Source organism: Myotis davidii, unplaced genomic scaffold (assembly GCF_000327345.1).
Source record: "Myotis davidii unplaced genomic scaffold, ASM32734v1 scaffold518, whole genome shotgun sequence".
Lineage (NCBI taxonomy): Eukaryota > Metazoa > Chordata > Mammalia > Chiroptera > Vespertilionidae > Myotis > Myotis davidii.
Window position 1 is genome coordinate 58347 of NW_006289828.1, and position 19464 is coordinate 77810.

At 41.1% G+C, this 19464-nt stretch overlaps 1 protein-coding gene across 1 annotated transcript in view; it reads right to left on the bottom strand.

Annotated features, from left to right (window-relative positions):
• Nucleotides 1–1747: 1747 nt before the first annotated feature.
• Nucleotides 1748–19464, bottom strand: part of TESPA1 (thymocyte expressed, positive selection associated 1) — a 37496-nt gene continuing 19779 nt past the window's right edge. The window contains exons 4-11 of the mRNA XM_006762684.2: nucleotides 15527–15576; nucleotides 15135–15188; nucleotides 14361–14397; nucleotides 14012–14110; nucleotides 11833–12041; nucleotides 9555–10360; nucleotides 8355–8451; nucleotides 1748–2463 (exon numbers count right to left, since the gene is read on the bottom strand). Coding sequence (XP_006762747.1) covers nucleotides 2258–2463; nucleotides 8355–8451; nucleotides 9555–10360; nucleotides 11833–12041; nucleotides 14012–14110; nucleotides 14361–14397; nucleotides 15135–15188; nucleotides 15527–15576 — 1558 coding nt within the window. The 3' untranslated portion in view covers nucleotides 1748–2257. The remainder of the gene's footprint in view (nucleotides 2464–8354; nucleotides 8452–9554; nucleotides 10361–11832; nucleotides 12042–14011; nucleotides 14111–14360; nucleotides 14398–15134; nucleotides 15189–15526; nucleotides 15577–19464) is intronic.

The window sequence follows — 19464 nt, forward strand, 5'->3', positions numbered from 1 at the left end:
ACCCTCCCCCCATGCCAGCCTGGGGTCTATTATCTGGGAGCTCTGTCTCACACGCCCCATTCGCGACAGGGACAGTGTGTGGCCGAGGAGCTGGCAGAGGAGCCTGGCTCTCCTCGGGAGGAGGTGGAGCCAGGTACCTGAGGCAGAGAGCGGAGCCGGAGTTTTGTTCCCGGGCTAATAATAGAACCTTCCGCGAAGGAGTCTGACTCACTGTCAGAGTCCGTCAGAATCTGCCCGGAGCTGGCGAGAAGGCAGAATGCGTTTCTTTTCTTTCCTCGCTAGCATCGCCCATGCGGACCCATCAGTTACTCCAGGGCTGTGAGCACCGAGGAAGGGAGCCAAGGAGGTTATCAGGCCATGCCCTACCTCCAGAATGCTGCCCCCACCTCCAGAATGCTCCCCCCCAATGCTGTCCCCCGTCCAGAATGCTGGCCCCACCTCGAGAATGCTGCCCCCCACCCCGAATGCTGCCCCCACCTCCAGAATGCTCCCCCCCAATGCTGTCCCCCGTCCAGAATGCTGGCCCCACCTCGAGAATGCTGCCCCCCACCCCGAATGCTGCCCCCACCTCCAGAATGCTGCCCCCCCTCCAGATACGGTCCCCACTCCCGCCAGACCACTCCTTAGGCGTATCTAAGGGTGACTCCTGGTGAAGCTGAACATAGGGATTGCCTCATTCCGCAGCCCCAGCCCATTTCCTCCAGGCGATGGGGGATGGGGTCGAATGTGCTGTTAGTCTCTTAGGCTCTTTAGGTGACAAATCACATATTTGTCACCTGTTGTTCACTCTCATGACCAAGACGGCCTTAAGCGTCCCTCAGCTTGACTAAAGCGTGGACAGGCTTTTCCTGACGCTAGTCCCTGGCTTTAGAGAATTTTACTGTCAGTTCTTTCTCTGTCCCTTGGAGATGTAGATGTCTCCCTGCCTCATTCCGGTTTAACAGCCCAGGAAAGGACCTGAGAATCCTGTCTCTGTGATGTAAACATCAGGAAGATAGTGTCCTATGTCTGTTTCTGTGGAAGGGTGGGAGCCTAGCTTCAGTGGTGGGGGCGGGGAGGCCCTGGCTCCAGATTGTAATACTACCTCCTGTCATGAAGGTACCCGAAGTTTACCTTTCCTTGGGGTTAGGCCCATCACTGAACACAGATGGCTAAGCTCCCCCATCCGAGCTCTTCAAAATGCGCAGCCTGGTGTTTCCACCTAGCTAGGTATCCGTATGTCATTTATGCTGGCAATAGTATCAGAATAAAATCAACCTCTGTCAGCTCGCGGTATTTACTGTGATTTTCTTTCTTTAACACTCATCATGGATGGATATGATTTCCCTCAAATTCCCATCTTCTGTTCTTTGCTGTTTTGCAACTTATTATGCAACCAAGTCATACATGACTGAAAATTGTGTGTGTGTGTGTGTGTGTGTGTGTGAAAGAGAGAGAGAGAGAGAGAGAGAGAGAGAGAGAGAGAGAGAGAGAGCTCTCCCACTCTACTAAAATGTTCTTGCGGAGCAATGTATCCAAGATGTCTGCACCACATACTGCCTTACTGTAGAGCACTGTAGGTGCTCAAGCCCTGTTGGTAGAAAATGTTTGGCAACGTTTTTCATCCAACAGAAACCATGACTTTTAGTTCTCCAGAAACATGGCAAGATTTGAAAATATTTTACTTGTATTGTTTTCTGCCAGCAGAAAATACTGTTGTGGTTTTTTTTGTTTGTTTTTGTTTTTTTGTTTTTTGTTTTGTTTTTTTTTTGCAGTGGCCAAGAAGAGAGACCTTGAATTCCAGTCATCTCTTCCTATGAAGATACAAAGTTTGGGGTAGAGGGAGAAGCTGATTTTAAGGGGGAGGCTGTAAGTGGATCTTCTCAGATGAGGCCTCAAGAAGAAAATCAGGACTCCGGTAATGTGGAAGACATTCTGGAATTTAATGGAGTGCCCATAAGAATGAATAGAGGCTCAGAGGGACTTCCCTCGTGGGTTGCACCAAGGTTTCTGAGTATGGAAGTGGGATTTTTCCTTCCTCACTTAGCTTGAGCCCTTTGAGAGCATCCCAGTAGCAACTGTTGTCTCTCAAACTTCATCATCCTGAAATCCTCTAACTGTCCTATGCAGTGTCAAAACTTGGGAGAAAATTAAGTCTTTGTCTAGTTTACCACTGTCCATATCATGTATTCTAATACCTACATAGTAGAGACATCTACACGCAGAGGAATGAAGACATGCCTAAGGTCTTTCTCTGTGTGTGCAGTTTATGACAGCATCAGAACGTAGATTCCAAGTCTCTCAGTCTGGTCTCCTTCCCTGTGTGCCATGTTGTCTTTCTCCCACTGAGTTCAGGACTTTGTAAGGTCTGGGAGCAGGAGCTGGAGGTTGGAGGCAGTACCACCTCCTGCAAGAAGAGGTGGGAATTAGGCTCTTCTACGAAGCCACTGCTGTCAGAGCAGGCACTGTGGTGGTGGAGAAAGCCTGCAATGCAAATGAACAGCAAACACATCATGCATTTTTAAGACAATGTTGGGTATTGGTGCTAATAGAAACTTTCATATCCCACCTGTGGAAATGCTTCTCACTACTATAAGTAATATTTAAAATTATTATCAGCAGCAGGAGCAGTCATGTGACTGGCTTCCTGCCCTTCTCACCATGAAGTGAGATATCTGAATGTTCGCCTCTGTTTATACTTATAAAAGTATGCCTATATTTTATTCTTATTATTTTATATATATTGCTGAGCATTGCTGTAGAAAATTACAAAACCGTTGCAAACCCATGTCCTGTACCTTGAGCTGAGCCTCAACATTATTCACCGATTCAATTGTGAATAGATGTTTATATTCATAAATATTTCTCATCCTTTCTCCATAGTGACAAATCAAATCTTTACCATCTTCCTGAAATTCCCTGTGTCACGCTTTCAGTGATGACCTTACAGGCAAAAGAGAGAAGCCAATAGGCAGAACTTTCTGGGCGTCTTCCCCAAATGACCAATGTAACTGTATTCACACCTGTCCTTTTCTCTAATCTCGGACAAAGATCTGCACCTCTAGTTCATGACTAACCAACTCCCCACCCCAAAGTACTGGCTCTCAACTCAATCTAATTCTCCAGTGATCTCAGGTCATCATTCTCCCTTCCCTCCTGAACCCTAGTCTCTCCCACCCTATTAATTCTTCCCCTTCAGCAAATATACATGTTTAAACCTTCCCCATCCTAAAACCAAACCAAACCAAACCAAACCTAACCAAAGACCAAAAGCAAAAGAACACTTGTTAGAGTCTCTTGACCCCTTTACGTACCTTATTTACATAATTTCCTATTCACTTTCATTAATATTTTCAAGCCCTGTCACATAAATAAAAAGTCTTATCAAGGTTCCTAATCATTATTTAGTTGCATTCTCATTCCTAATGGATATTTTATGGCAGTCACTCAAGGAAAAAACCTGGAAATTTCTCTGTTTCTTTCTTTCCCTCACCTCCCATCTCCTAGGTTTAGCCACTGTATATATTAAAAATCCCACTCTTCTTCTCCCCTCTTGAATGATTTCTCTTCCTCCACTGGCTCCCTATTTCTGCCCATATCTCATATCTCTGCTAGATCTTTCTAAAATAGAAATCTAATCATATAATTCCTTTGTAAAACCTTTAAGTGGTTCCCTAGACTGAATAAAAATATTTAAAATAACATAGAAGACTTTGTTTCATAATCTGCTTTCTAGTAATCTTTGCTAGTCTTAATTTTTTCTTCTCCCATATAATCCATTTCTCCCACTAGGCACAGGGTATAGTTTCTGAAGATATGATTTTCCATTCCTGTCTGCCTTTGAACATGTTATCCCTCTAACTAGGATATCAATGTCCTGCCTCTTCTTCTACTTCTTCCCACTGCCTTTACTCATCTGTCCAGATTCACCTGGAAATGTCATCCTCTGGGAAGTTCATTTTTTCTATGTCCCCATGTCATCTGATGAAGTTAAATCAAAGTAAACTTCTGATCTTCATGGGAGGGTAGGAGTCTAACTTAGGGGCTTGGTTCCAACTCACAAAACTATTTTCTACCATAAAGATAGGAGAACTTGCCAGCACTGGTTTGGCTCAGTGGATAGAGCCTGCGGACTGAAGGGTCCCAGGTTCTATTCCGGTCAAGGGCATGTACCTTGGTTGCAGGCATATCCCCGGTGGGACATGTGCAGGAGGCAGCTGATCAATGTTTCTCTCTCATCGATGTTTCTAGCTCTCTATCTCTCTCCCTTCCTCTCTGTAAAAAATCAATAAAATGTATTAAAAAAAAGATAGGACAACTTTTATTATTCCTTTGGATAAAGGCAATTAGCTAACATAGTTGGTCACCCCGGTTACCAGGTAAATGCCAGATGAACTATGTATGACAGATGGTGCTGTTGAGTCCTCTGATAAGAGCACTAGTCATTGTTTATTTTGACATGTGTATAATGGGTTGTATTTGTTTGGTTATTTGACAAGTCAGATTTCTTTCTGTCTTTACAACCTCATTGTGTATTGCCTGTGATGCACATCATGTTCTGGTTTAATGTTTATTTAAAAATAAAAACTGTTTTCTTTCTCTTATACCTTTTGGAGAGGTATTCTGGGGTAGGAGAAGATTTTATCTTTGATTATATTTCCCCAATGGGCACAAAACAATCTTGGTAAGAATTATAATTAAGCCAGAAAAATAATTGTCACATTCTCACAATGTCCTCTCTCCCTCCCCTCTCCCTGTTCCCATCTCTCCTTGTACTTCATATCTAGTAGTTCTTCTTCAGGAATTTATTTTGGCATAAAAATTGTCCAGTGTCTCTCTCTATATATTATTGTTAATATTATATGGAAAAGCTTTACACCAAAGAGCAAGTCTGTAGTTACCTGGCCCAATAGGTTCCACCAAGTACACACAGATAGCACTTAGAATAACCCCCTATAGGATTATGTCACACTAGTTATTCTTTATCCTATGCTCTGTACCAGCCCTCCCCACAAACCCTTCCTGTCTCTTCTCTCACTTCCACTAGAAGAGTTGACCATAAAATGAAACCTCCCATCTCCATACATGATCACTTCACAAATAGAAGTACCTGTTGGCCTGTGCTACCTCAAATCTGGTAAAAGAAACAAACAATGAAAATTTAAAAACCTCCTTGGCCCTGCCTTTTATAAATGTGGTAAAGGTCAAATGGTTTAAATTTCAGCAATAGGGCACCAATAAAAGGGCTATGAATTGGAAAATTCTGAGCATGGTGCAAGTGATGGGGAATGATGAGGGCCATCCTTTTCCAGGAACTTCGAGGAAGAGTAAGACTTCTCTGGTAGAGACTAAATGATAGAGTGGGAGGGGAAGAAAGCTGATAGCTGGGGACCAGATCCTTTTTTAACAGAAAAGGTGCCCTTGTACTAATTACAGAAGAAAAAAAGGAATTTTATCTTATAAATGAAAAAACCTTGAGATTTTGGGCGGTAAGCTCTACAGAGCCAGATTTGAACTGGTATTTGCCTCTTTAAGTGAGTGTCTTTGTGCAATGAGAGCTACAAACTGGACACAGTGGCTGATTGGGTGCGGCTACCACTTCCTACCTATGTTAACACCCTCCCATGCCTGATAATCAGTAGTAGATTAACTTCTGGGACTGCATACAGAGATCCTGGGTGATAATTCATCTCTTGGAAATAATTACAGACCCTGGAAGAGACAGAGTGGGGTTGTTTTTCAGTAGATCCAGGACTGTGCCTATCTCTGCCTTTGATGGTGGTAAGTGAATTTCTCCCTTCCATATTTCTCACACAGTCTTTAATGTTGGCAGTACTGAGCTGTTTTCATGGTTATCTTCCCTTTCCTATGATCTCTTAAGGATGATTGAGGGAGATACTTCATAGCTTTGAGAAAAGACGATTAAGAAAACTCACAGAGCACTGGAAAGATTTGAGAACCACTGTGGTCCCTGTCTCAGCCAAAGACTGTGTCAGTGAAGGGATTTCTCTTTCTTCAACAGAGGCATGAAGGGAAAATCTGCAAAATCACTTCCTCGTTTATCTGAGAGACTAAGTGCATTTAAGGTCTAAAGTTACACTGTTTTATTGACTCGGATAAGCCATCATTTGTAAGATTTATACTTATTTTATATTTCACTAAGGAGGCAAAAACATTAAACAATTAAATAGGCTGATAGTGGCAGTTATTAAGACCCATTCCACTTGAGAGATTAAAATGTGGAAAAGGTACACCTTAGAATAAGTAAAATACAGCATTTCTAACTGCAATCTCTTTTGCTGTAATGAAATTGCATCACCACGGCAGATAATGGAATCTAGTAACTTATGTGAAATGTGTAACTTCTAGAAATACTTCCTCCCTGGCATAACTATATAGATCCTCCCTGTGGCCTGCTTTGCCGGACATCTTGGTATTTTCTTGTGCAAGGCTGACATCTGCTGGATAAGTGGCACTTGAGCCAAGCTCTGTACAGTAGTCCCCTGCTATCTGCGGTTTCAGTTACCCATGGTTAACAGCGGCCTGAAAATATTAAATGAAAAATTCCAGAAATAAAAAATTCAGAAATTTTAAATTGTACGCTATTATGAATAGTATGATGAAATCTCTCACTCTCTGCCCCATCCCAGTTGGGATATGAAACATCCCTTTGTTCAAAGTCTCCACACTTTAAATGTTCCCTGCCCATTAATCACTTAGCAATCATCTCAATTATCACATTAGCTGTCAGGGTATCACAAGCCATTCTTATTTTACTTAATAATGCCACATTCCCACAACTTTATTACAATATATTGTTGCAATTGCTCCATTTTATTATTAGTTGTTGTTAATCTCTTACTGTGCCTAATTTATCATAAGTATATATTATCAGAAAAAACATAGTACATACAGCATTCAGTACTATTTATGGTTTCAGGCATCCACTGGGGGTCTTGTTGTAACATATCCCTCATGGATAAGGGGGGATTACAGTGTGTGTACGTGTGTGTGTGTGTTTCTCCTATTTCATTGGACAAAACTAAAGTGATTTCTGCAAGAACTAATATGAGGTATGTCATTTGACTCCATGTCTTAAATTTTTTCAACTGTATATAACATATTGCTGCCTCCTGATATTTACCTCTTTTGTGAGTCACTAATCTGTATACCTGGAAATGAAGGTAATGGGTAAGAGAGAAAGAAGAGCCATTAGGGCTCCAAGCCACAGATTATTAGAATTAAAAGAGAATTGTAGAGATCTTTGTGATTATGGACTAATAACACTGAAATTTTGGAGTTTTAACAAAAATGGTATTGTGCTAGGAAGTGCAGTAAATAGTTCTAAGATATGCACAATGAAGGGAACTCTAAGCTAGATGAATCCTTATTCATTTACTTAATTCAAGAAAGGTTTCAATTCCTCCTATCTTGGAATAGTCATTATCCCCGATGCCATATTCTCTGTGGTCCTGAGATACAGGTGGTAAAAACTATAGAAGATTAAGTTTCAACTAGTTTAAACAATAAATCTTTTGCCCAAATGTTCAAATGTATAGGAGATGCCTATGAAAGAGTTAATACTCAAAACTGACATCACAAGGAAAGACATTTCAGTGGCAATAACCACGTATGTGAGATTCGACATCAGACCCTTGTTGCAGAAAGGAGCTCAGAGCCTAAATGAACAAAGCTGTGAGATAGATACACTGAGGAGTCTTCCCTAAGTCCTATGATGTGGGCTGACTAAGAAGTAGCTAAAAATGTAGGTGCTGGCATGTAAATCTCCATGATTGTTCCTCACCTGTTACAAAACTCCTACAATGCTTTTCAAACTCCGATGTGCAGAAGAATCACTACGGATTTTGGTATAATGGTGATTCATCAGGTAGGGAGTGGGTTTCCAAATTTATAACTAAATTACAAGTGATGTTAATGCTGCTGGCCTGCATCCTACATTTTTAATATTAAGGTTCTGTAGGATTTCCCCCAGAACAGCAGCATCAGCATTACCTGGGAACTTGCTAGAAATGCATGTTTTCAGGCCCTGTCTAGACCTATTTAATCAGAAACTCTGGGAATTAGAGCCCAGCCATTAGTATTTTAACAAATCCTCTGGATGATTCTAATGCTAATGTCTGAGAATCACGGATCTGGAGAAGTATTTATCTACCCATAATAGAATTGCCCTAGGAGCTTAAAAACAAAATATCAGCCACTGGTTTCCATGCCATCCCAATTAAATCAGGATTTCAGGATGTGGGACTCTTCATTGTGAGTATTAAAAAAATATTCCCAAGTGATTATGATATGCAGCCAGGATGGAGAGAGAGAGAGAGAGAGAGAGAGAGAGAGAGAGAGAGAGAGAGACTTACTTCTTGAGTCTTTGCCAACAAAAGGATGGTAGAGATGAGGGGGTGTGTGTCTGCTGGCCCAGTATGTCTCCTCGTCGTCCTCACTGTTGCTTTGCACCTGTAACCAAGATCCCAGTAGAACTAGTCAGAGCCACTGGTGGGGAAAGGTGCAGGATGTCAGGCAGCTGTAGGGGAAGGAGGCTTGAGAGACTTGGTCTCTTCTCCTTTGGCAAGAGCCGGTAGTGAGGAAGGCAGGAGCTGAGGTTGCGTTCTAAATTCAGTGAGAGGTGACATACATGCAAATGATATTTTGAATCATCATGGCTTCTTGTTGTGGCAAAGACTTGAGAGCTTTGCCAAGAAACCTTTGTATTTGGTGGAAGAACTATAGACCTAGGCAAGATGAGTCCTGAGTTTTTGAGAGTCCAAGGAGTAAAGAATTGGCAGACTTAGGGGATGTGCTCATCTGGATCCTAAACTACCCCTTCTAGACAATACACCAGTTATCCGGAATCTCAAATATACTGCTCGAATGGCCCAAGCCTGCTTCAGTGAACTGTACTGGTTGTACCTGGTATCTGTCCTCTCATGAGCCATCTCCTCTACTAGTATATGCACTCCTGAGCCTGAGTGAGGGCCAATGGATGGCTATTTATGGGGATAAGGGGTATCAAGCATTTGGATTTTTCAGGCTGGGATGTCACACACTTGTGTATGAAATCCCTGATGGTTCAGTACAGATGTTGGCATGGGAGGAGAAGAGGACAGTCAGGGGCTGGAGAGTGGCTCTGCCCACACTGTCATGTTCTCATATAGAAGTCCTAAGAGTCTGAGAATTCTAGATTTAAACCTGGACTTCCAGGTCTTTATGGTTACATATCTGTAAAGGTAGAAGAGAAAATATTTTATTTAATAGTGTTTAGCTTAGTGTATGACTGACCTCTGCTCTTGTGTGGATCCTACAAGAGTGCTTGATGAGAAACTTCAGGAAGCTCAGATAAAATGAGGAATGAGAAAAGCAGTTCTGGAGACCTGAATGCTCTTAAGAAACTGGGCCTATTTCTTTTCCTCTTTCTATGTTAACTCATTCCCAAAGGTCTTGGAGTGTAATTCAAGGATTGGTATATCTGATAAGGACAGGGAGCCTGGATTTCCTTTATCCAGGGACAAGAATTCAGAGCCTTTCTCTGCTAGGCTCTTTCCCATCTCCAATCTACTCACCTCCTCCAAATCAAAAGTGTCCTGCTGCTGATGGGTTAGAGATCGGCGCAGTTCTGGCCTCTCTTGGCTCTGCTTCCATTTCTGTTGGACGATGGACAGATCCAATGAGTTAACCTTCCTGACAGTGGGATCCTTCTGAAACAGGCTCTTCCTTGCTCTGCTCTTCCTTTTCCAGAAAGTCTCATCCTTGACCAAGTGGACTTCCTTATTGGTGGCCTGTAGACCCCACAACTCTCTCTTTACCTGCGCAGGATCTGTTCTCCACTGTAGATTTTCTCTGGGCAGAGAATGTGTGCAATAGGGTATCTTGGGGTCAGAATGCAGAGTTTGCAGTGGTTCGCACACTGTGGACATCCCCTGCTGAGTTTCCTCTTTAGGGCAGAGGACACATGAACAAGAAGTAGGCAGCATTGTACCCCTGATGGGGGGCACAGGACCTTCCTGTGAGCCTGGTCCAAACTCGGGGTCTTGCTGAAGAATGAGCTTCTCTCCTCTCACTCTGTCCATCACTTCCCACACCACTTGGTCCAAACTGTTCCTTTTGGAGGTATTGTGGGGTGGTGATAACTGGACGCGGGGGCATGTATACAGGCACATTTTGGAGATGGCTTTCCGGAGGCGATCTCTGGGTGAGTGAGGTTCAGGTTCTGGGGCCAGAATCTTGATGGATGGCACATCAGTTGGGTTGCAATTCCAGAACATGTGGGGTGGGGTGAACTTTTGGACAGGTGTCTTAGACACATAGGAGTAGAGACAGAAGAAGGCATCAGCAGTGACAGCCAGTGTTTGCACTTGCTTAAATCTGCCTGGGTACAAGGGTTGAAAACAGTGAGTCTGGGAGGCTATCAGCAAATTATTTCTTAAATTTCTCCCTTCAAAAGCCTTCCTAAACCTAAAATCCAGAAAGAAGGTATCAATTTCCCCACTAGCATTTCTTCTATTTAGATTTTTGACACTCAGATGCCCCTTTCTTGACTTTCTTGATTTTTCTTTAATTTTTATTGAATTTATTGGGGTGACATTGGTTAATAAAATTGCAAAGGTTTTAAGTATACAATTTTATAATACATCATCTGTTTATCGTGTTATGTGTTCACCATCCAAAGTTAAGTGTTCTTCCATTTTCCTGATTTCTTGACTTCCCACACCAAGTTGCTATTTTACTTTAGTCCAAAAATTAATTCTATATGGTCTGAGAAACATTTCTATATCTTGAGTTAGCATATCTTTCTGTTGTCAGTATTTTCTAAACAATGACCTCTAGCACTGTGTTTGCTTTAGATCAAAAACATAAGAAACAAAAAATAATGTTACAAAATCAACATTATTATTTTTTTAAGTAATAAAACATTAGGGTTATAGAAGGCAACAAATTTGAGGGATAGCAATGACCAGGCAATGAACTGGAGTAGAGAAGTTAGATGAACTCTATCATTTCTATTAGACCTTTGCTTCTCAAAGTGTGGCCAGTAGTCCAGAAGCATCAGCATTGCTTGGTAACTTGTCATAAATACAGAATCTGACTGTATCTCATACATTTTAACAATATTTTCTGGTAATTCATGTGCATTTCCATGTTTGAAAAGCACTGTGATAAACCATAAATTCATTAAATTGTAACCTTCCAGAAGGCAAGAGTCATGCTCCTCTTGTCTAGCTATTGGTATTCCAGAATTTAACACATAATTATGTACCTGGTACATACAACAAATTCAATAAACTATCCTCAAAAGAGTGTGACAAAGAATCCTCTAAGGTGTGAAAATACTCCCACTCAAAATTCTTGTTTCAGTTGCTCAGGAGTCTAGTTTTACTAAATCTCTAAGTTGAATCTGATACAAAGAATCTGAAACAACACTGTCAGAAACACCATCTTGTTTTCAGTGTAGCAGAATATAATTTGAAATATATTCTAACATATGGAAATAAATAGAATGTTTTATACCTCATCATGGTAGAAGAGCCCTCTCATATCTTTCCTTACTATGAAATCAGTATAACTTAAATTATTGTTTCCCTAGATGTGGTCTAAGGATTGCATAAGAATCATCTGTGTGCTTGTTTAAAATAAATATCCCCGAGCCATTCTTTCTCTGGAGGATAAACCTATGAAAAGATGTCAATGTTATCCATCTTCATTGAAGACAATATAAGGAAAAATAGACACAAGAGACAAAGGATCACATGAAGCTAATCGAGAGAAAGTAGGATTTGGATCCATTGATCACTGTCTGGAGGTTCAGGAAAAAGCAGAGCATGGATCTGTGGGAACACTCACTGGCCAGCATGAGGCATGGGTCCTCCATCTCAATCCTCTGCACCTGGGCCTTCAAGAAGAGCTGGAAATCAATGCCTCTGGCCTGGGAGGGGTTGGTGAAAAATCGGGCAGGGATCCGAGAAGTGTCTTTGTGGTCTTCCTGACCAAAGCCCAGATTGAAGAGGACATCTTCTGCGTCTTCTTGCACCTTGTCCAGAATCTCAGAGATGCTGAAAAAAGGGAATTTGGGTAAGTAGGGGTGATTTTGAGGGACAGGGTAATCCAAGTATCTTTGACTTTGAGAAAACCTTTTATTTCTATGAATGTAAATTTTCTGTCTGAAACATGGGAATTGCAATACAGCTCTGATTTAAAAATTGAATGAAATTCTATCATAGGACTTTGAATAACTGATTACAGGTGAAAGAAAATTTCCTATGAGAGGATTTGAGCAACAAAGTAAATACAGATACAAAGAAATCTGTGGTTGTGTTATTAACCAGTCAGTTCGCACTTGCACATACCTACTATGACATAGCTGGCTTTTGCCAAGTGCTTTGCAACTTGCCACCCAGTTTACCCTTAGCGGTTGTGGGGGACAATTAGAGAATATGTGTGGGCAAAAAATTTTCAATATGATATGTCCTCATTGAATGTCATTGATAGGTTTTGTGACTTTAAGCAAAACAACATATAGTGAAATCAAATTTACCATAGGCTAATTGTTATAAACAATTGTTAAGCTCCTATGTCATCTCATCAATGTTGTAACAAAACAGCATTGAACAAAACAACCTATTTGAGAACCCACTGTGAGGTATGTTCAAAACCTGATTTTAAGAGGTAGACCCATTTGTAGCTCCATTTTCAGTACAGAAGCCCTGCAGTACAGAAGATCAAATATTCTCTCTTCATGACACCAACATGTATCTGCATTCAAATCTGTGTTCCACCATGCTGGGTGACACAGAGCTCAATAACTACGCATCCCAAACAACAGTGGGGTAGCAGGGCTGTGGATTACTTGAGACTTTGAATAAACACTTTCGCTCTCTTCAGAAAAGATGTTGGGCTTTTTGATCCAAATAGGTAGCTTTGTTTAATTAACAGCTGGATAATTGGGATCCCTGGCTCTACTATTATGTTTGTTACCTAAGTGCTGATTTTATTTCCATGGTCCCACGTTTCCTTATCTGAATTGTGGGCCTAAGTCTGAGTATTGGTTCTTAACCAGGGCTGCATATTAGAATCACTTTCAGGGGGCTTTAAAACATGAAGATGTCTGAGTCTTATCTCAAGAGATGCTGATTTAATTGAACTGGAGTGTGGGCTAGGGCTAGGGCTCTATAAGGACAAGTCACTAAAGATAGTTATATAACTAATAAGTCTCAGAACCAGGTCTCAAATTCACATTTTGACTGGAGCCCGGCCAGTATGGCTCAGTGGTTGAGCATCACCCATGAACCAGGAGGTCATGGTTTGATTCCTAGTCAGAGCACATGCCTTAGATTCAATCCCCAGTAGGGGGCGTGCAGGAGGAAGCTGACCCATGATTCTCTCTCATCATTGATGTTTCTATCTTTCTCTTCCTCTCCCTCCCTCTCTCTGAAATCAATTTTAAAAAACAAAGCAAAACAAAACTTTGACTTGAAATTCCCACTTTCAATTATACCACACTAGTTTTCATCACTTTCCATCTTGTTCTAAAGGTATTTGCATGTTATTTTGTTCATTCTATTAGATTGTTGAATTCCTGGGGGCAAGCTCTTTGTCTTTTTCATCTTTTAAAATGCCATACAGTCATTGCCTGGCTTGCATTAGGGGATAGAAATCTGCCTGAATGAATCAATATTTACTGCTTTATTCAATCAATAAATCAGTCATTTAATCAATGTATTTATTGATTGTTTATTGAACACTTAGTAATACTAAGTCCAGGAACCATGATGGTACCATTACACCTCCTGCAGTATAAAGCTCAGTGGAAAGACACCTGTTATTTCACACATAGCATCAAACTCTGAGCAGTAGATTCCTCAGTGTTCCTCACTATTCTTGAAGCAAATATGGTCATACTTCTCAAGTATTTGATTGCATAAAAGCTCCAGAAAGATATGCCAGAAAAAATGGGCAATAGTTCTCAGTTCCATTCTTTTCTGCTTCTCATCTTCCCTATCCTTCTACCCCTGCCAGTACCTACCTTGAACTAGTCTTGTTGGTCCCACCAGTCATGCTGCTGGAAGCCATACTGCAGCCAAGATCTAGTAGCTGGCAGGGCCGGCCTGTCTCCAGGAAATTCCTGCAGGGATCAGAGATGATGTCATATGAATTTTGTAAGCAGTTTGCACCCTGGCTGCAAGACACCCCTGCTGGGCATAGTCACTCCCTGCTGGGTACCTCTGAACCATGGACTGTAAAAATTCAGTCTACAACTTCATTCCTGATCAGGAAATTTCACTCTATTGTAAATTTTTAGCTCTTTGTTTTTAATTTTTTTTTTACTATGACACTTACCCCAATTCAGTAGCTCCGGCTGACCTTATACTTACCTGGAGAAGAGGTTGCCATTAGTGGCCATCAGTGTGGCTGGGCAAGGAACAGAAAGGTAAAGAGAAAGTTAGAAGGGAAAATAAAAATCACTGAATCTGCTCCTCTGGACTTAAAATTTAGTCCCCTTCTGTTCATCTATGCCACTACCCCATGAATTCCATTCTTTACGGATTTATCTAAAGACAATCAAACACAGGCCTGGAAGGTGGACTTATATACCAGAGAAAAATTGGCCCTTAGCCTCTGAACTTCTGAACCATGAATGGTTTCTAGATGAGAGTTCCTCTGTTCCGAGAAGCATAGAGTCATTCAGCTCTCCAGGCTAGACTTTCTATCACACCATATGAGTCTCTTCAGATCCCGGGAGACAGTTGCTATACCTCTGTCTTTTATTCAAGCCCTTATCTTCCTGCAATGCAGTTTCTCTCACACCCAGTACTGAGGCTGCATTGGGTTTCCTACACAGAGAACCATTTCGAAGATGTCTGGGCAGCCAATATTCTCATGATTTTATACGTTATCTTTCCAGGGTCCAAAGGAAAGCTCCAATGGTGGACCAGTAGACATACTAGTAGGTTGGTGCAGAAGTATTTTTGGGCATGTGATGCTTTCTTAGTTTCACATTAGATGCTATTGAGATTGCTCTTTTCCTATGGTTAAGATGCCAGGAATGGGCTGCTTTGTTCTGCAGTTATTCCCTTCCATCCTATCCTTAATCAATCCAATGTATACTCTCTTATTCAATCTCAACCTCAGAGAGCTGTGCTACTTACCCTCTGCTCCAAGGGTCAAGTCATCTTCAAAGCTGGTTCTCTGGCTGGGGCACCCTGTCAAATAATAAGGCAAAGGTCACAGAAAATCAGGCTTAGACACCCCCACACCTACCCGCCCTCCCCAAGTCACACCAGACATCGACATGTTTGCAAAACTACCCCAAGCTGTACATACATATAGTACCTCAAAAATTACACTCATATTTTTACTCAGAAAGAATCACATAGAATTCCCCTGTAATTAACCTGTCCCCTACATCACATAGTCACGTACACAATTCGCTGCCAAATAATAAGTACATGGAGGTGTGCACTCAGACACATAAACACATACAGCCATATCGCTATCCAGGTAGAAGAACAATAGAAGAAAGAACAGAGTCTATACTCACCATTGTAAATTGACTGTCCGGCTTCCTCATAAAAACCTTCTTCCGTGTAGCTAAAAACCAAAAATAATTTTATAGGTTAAAATCACTATATTTTACATTCAAATATGTGCCACAGGTTCACATAATTTTATGATGAGAGTCAGCAGCATTTAAATTGATTTTATGTTGAAGAAAACAAGACAGAGTGGTTATTTGACAAATTCATGGAGGTGATCATGAGAAGCTGGGACTGCAGTGCTGCCATTGTACTGACCACATTGTCTAACCTTAGCTTAGCAACAATTCTCCAGCTAAGTTCCTAGGTAAGGAATATAGAAACAAAACTGGAGAAATACATTTACAGAAGCAGGGATTTGGGTCCATAATTTCTACATCACAAAAGCAAATATAGAGATTTTAAAGAAACTTTTAGGAGGTCTTCTTATCTACCCAAACCGCCCTTTCTCCTCTATGAGTCATATTCTTGCAGAATATCATGTCTTTCAGGAAGCAGCAAAAACTGCCTCTTGGTTAGAGATTATATTTTTACATTTTGAGATATGTGCTTATCAAACATTTACCATCTGCAGAAGAAAAACAGATGGAGATCAGCATAAATGTTAGTGAGAAACAACTCAATTTTATAAACAAGAAAGAAATTCTCTGTCTAAAACAGGTGAGTGAAGTAGCCTGTGGAAAAACTTTGAACTGGGACCAGAGTACCTGGATTCTAGTCCTGGCTCCTTGCTACTGTTATGTTTTCAAACATTACACAGAGGATTGGATGCCTAGATATTATTATTTTCTAAGCCCACTTCAAGCACTGATGTGTTGAGAGTTTTATAGAGTTTGCTTTCCTGGGAGTTTTAAAATGGAAGTTGCACATGATGCTTTGAATGTAATCTCATGTGGAGGCTGGAGCAGAGAAGGCCTGCTAAAGTGAGTTATCAGGGAAATGGACTGGAGTGCATCCATTCCATTAGAGTGGTCTTAAGTGAGGCCTCACCTTGATCAGTCTTCAGCGATCCAAAGAAATCTAAAGCTATTGGAGCATTACTTCATGAAGTGCGTAATAGTAGCAATGGGTTTACTAATTGAACATCTGTAGATTAGTTGTGTTTAACATTTTATAAAATAAAACATTATGTATATTTTTAGACATCTTTTACTGGTACTTTGCTTTTAATAGTGAAAAAAATCAACCCTGTTTTCCAAATTCTGTATTTTTATATGTCCTGAAAAAAACAGTTCATCAAGGTATGATATAAAATGTGCAATGATATACCCAAGCTAATTGAGAATAGGTACCTCTAATACTATAACTTGAACTAAAAATATGTACTTTTCTTTCTAATATGTCATATTATACATAAACCATTATTTTATTACACATATAACATTATTATATATATATTATATATTTATCATTGTTAATCCTCATCCGAAGATATTTTTTCCATTGATTTTTTTTTAGAGAGAGTAGAAGGGAGGAGCACAGACACAGAGAGAAAAACATCGATGTGAGAGAGACACATCGATTGGTTGCCTCACACATGCTCTCTGACCAGGGCTAGGGATCCAGCCTGCAACTGAGGTACATTCCTTGACAGGAATCAAGCCCATGACCCTTCAGTCCATGGGCCAACATTCTAACCATTAAGTCACACTGGCTAGGGCTACATACATATATTTTAATATAACATTAAAAATATGTTATATATGTAGTATTACAAATGTTAGTATAAATAAATATTTACATTTACTACTAAAACACTATGATAAGTAGTATAGGAGGCCCCAAAATCGTGGCAGATTAAGTGGAAGCTACACTGACACTTTCCCAGGACCAAATTGGAATTATTGCTATTATTAAACATTTCATGAAGTGATGCTCCAATAGCCTGAGATTTCTTTGGGTCACTGGAATATCCAGGACCAAACTGGAATTATAACTAAAATACAGAAAAACTATTCTGAATAATCAACTGAAGACTAGCTGGAGAGAACCCAGATAACCAAGGATGGGAAGTGGAGACATACAGACTGATAGGAAGTGTGGAGGCACAAGAGGGCTGGTCAAGCTCCCACAGACAGCAGCTGAAGTTCCAGAGGGATAGCTCAGCTGTGGGGTATTCTCACGGAGAACTCTGGGGTCTAAACCCCAAACTGGGTTCCCCAGCCCAGTGCACCAGAACTGAGAAAGGTACCCACATAACATCTAGTTGTGAAAAGGAGAGGGCTTGCTATCTGCCAGCCAGAGACAGCTGGAAATGCAGGCACCCTATTAAAGGGCCAATGCATAAAATTTTGTGTGCAGCTACTCATCTTGGGCTCTGGCAGGGAGAGGGCAGAGTGGACTAGAGCTGTTTGAGGAGAATCCAGGGCTGGGGGCTCTGGGATTAGAGCTCAGAAGGCAGCCACCCCAGCTCTGTGCTGAGTCATTCCACCACACTGCAGAGGACATATTTCTCAGATAGACTTTTACCAGCCAGGGAGCTTTTGGAGCAATTGACCTATCCTGTTGGAAAACCTCTCACCCCACCCTGTGGAGTCTATGCCTGCCTGTGTCCTATAGCCTGAGGCACATTAAAACTATGCAAAAACAATCAGACTGCAGGAAGAGGCAGTCTGGAGGCTTTGAGTCTTTGCCTGACCTCTTCTGGATCTGGGGCTAGGAAAGGCAAACATTAGTGCACATCTTGGTCCATTCCAAGGTACTCAGCCCTAGCAGAGGGAGCCATAAACTGTGAATTACTGATAGCTCCAAATAGTACTCAGGGCCAGTCACAAACAGTGTTTGACATTGTCCTGCATTAGAGGCCAGTCACAAACAGTGTCTGGCCTCTGGGAAGAACCCAAACAGGCCCAGTCCTGTAAGTCACAAACAGTGTCTGGCCTCTAGCAAGAAGAACCCAAACAGGCCCAGTCCTGCCAGTCACAAACAGTGTCTGATATTGTCCTACACTAAAGTCTCAGAGTCATAGTAGATCTGCCTAATACACAGACACAAACCCAAACAGGCAGCCAAAATGGGGAGACAAAAAAACAAGTAAACTCGAAGTAAAAGAACAAGAGAGTTCTCCAGAAGAAGAGCTAAATGAAATGGAGATAAGAAATTTATCAGATATAGAGTTCAGATAATTATTATAAGGATGCTCAACAGCATAAGAAAAGACATAGAAACTGAAAAAATGACCAGTCAGGAGTAAAGAATGACATAGCACTAATAAAGAACACATTGGATGGAATACACAGATTAGGGGAAGCCGAGGATTGGATCAGTGAATTAGAAGACAGGGTAGAAAATATCATTCAATCAGAGAACCAAAAAGAAAAAAACAATTAAAAAACAGGAGGACAGCTTAAGGGAGCTGTGGGACAATATGAAACATAATAATATTTGCATCATAGGAATGCCAGAAGGTGAAGAAAGTAAGCGAGGATTAGAGAACCCATTTGAAGAAATAATGACAGAAAACTCCCCTAACCTGGTAAAGTAAAAAAGTCACACAAGTTCAGGAAGCACAGAGAGTCCCAAGCAAGAAGAATAAGCAGGCCCACCCCCTGACACATCATAATTAAAATGAAAAAAAGTTAAAGACAAAGAGAGAATCTTAAAGACAGTAAGAGTAAAGCAATTTGTTACCTACAAAGGAGCTCTAATAGGGATGTCAGATGATTTCTCATCAGAAACTCTACAGGCCAGAACGAAATGGCTTGAAGTATTCAAGGTAATGGAAAGCAAGGATCTGAAACCAAGGTAATGATATCCAACAAGGCTATCATTCAAAATAGAGAAAGTAGGAGAGAACCAAGATGGCGGCATAGGTTAACGCCGGAGTTTGCCGCCTCGAACAACCATTTCAAAAGTGAAACTAAAAGACGGAACGGACATCACCCAGACCCACAGGAACGCTGGCTGAGTGGAAGTCCTACAACTAGGAGGAAAGAGTAACGCA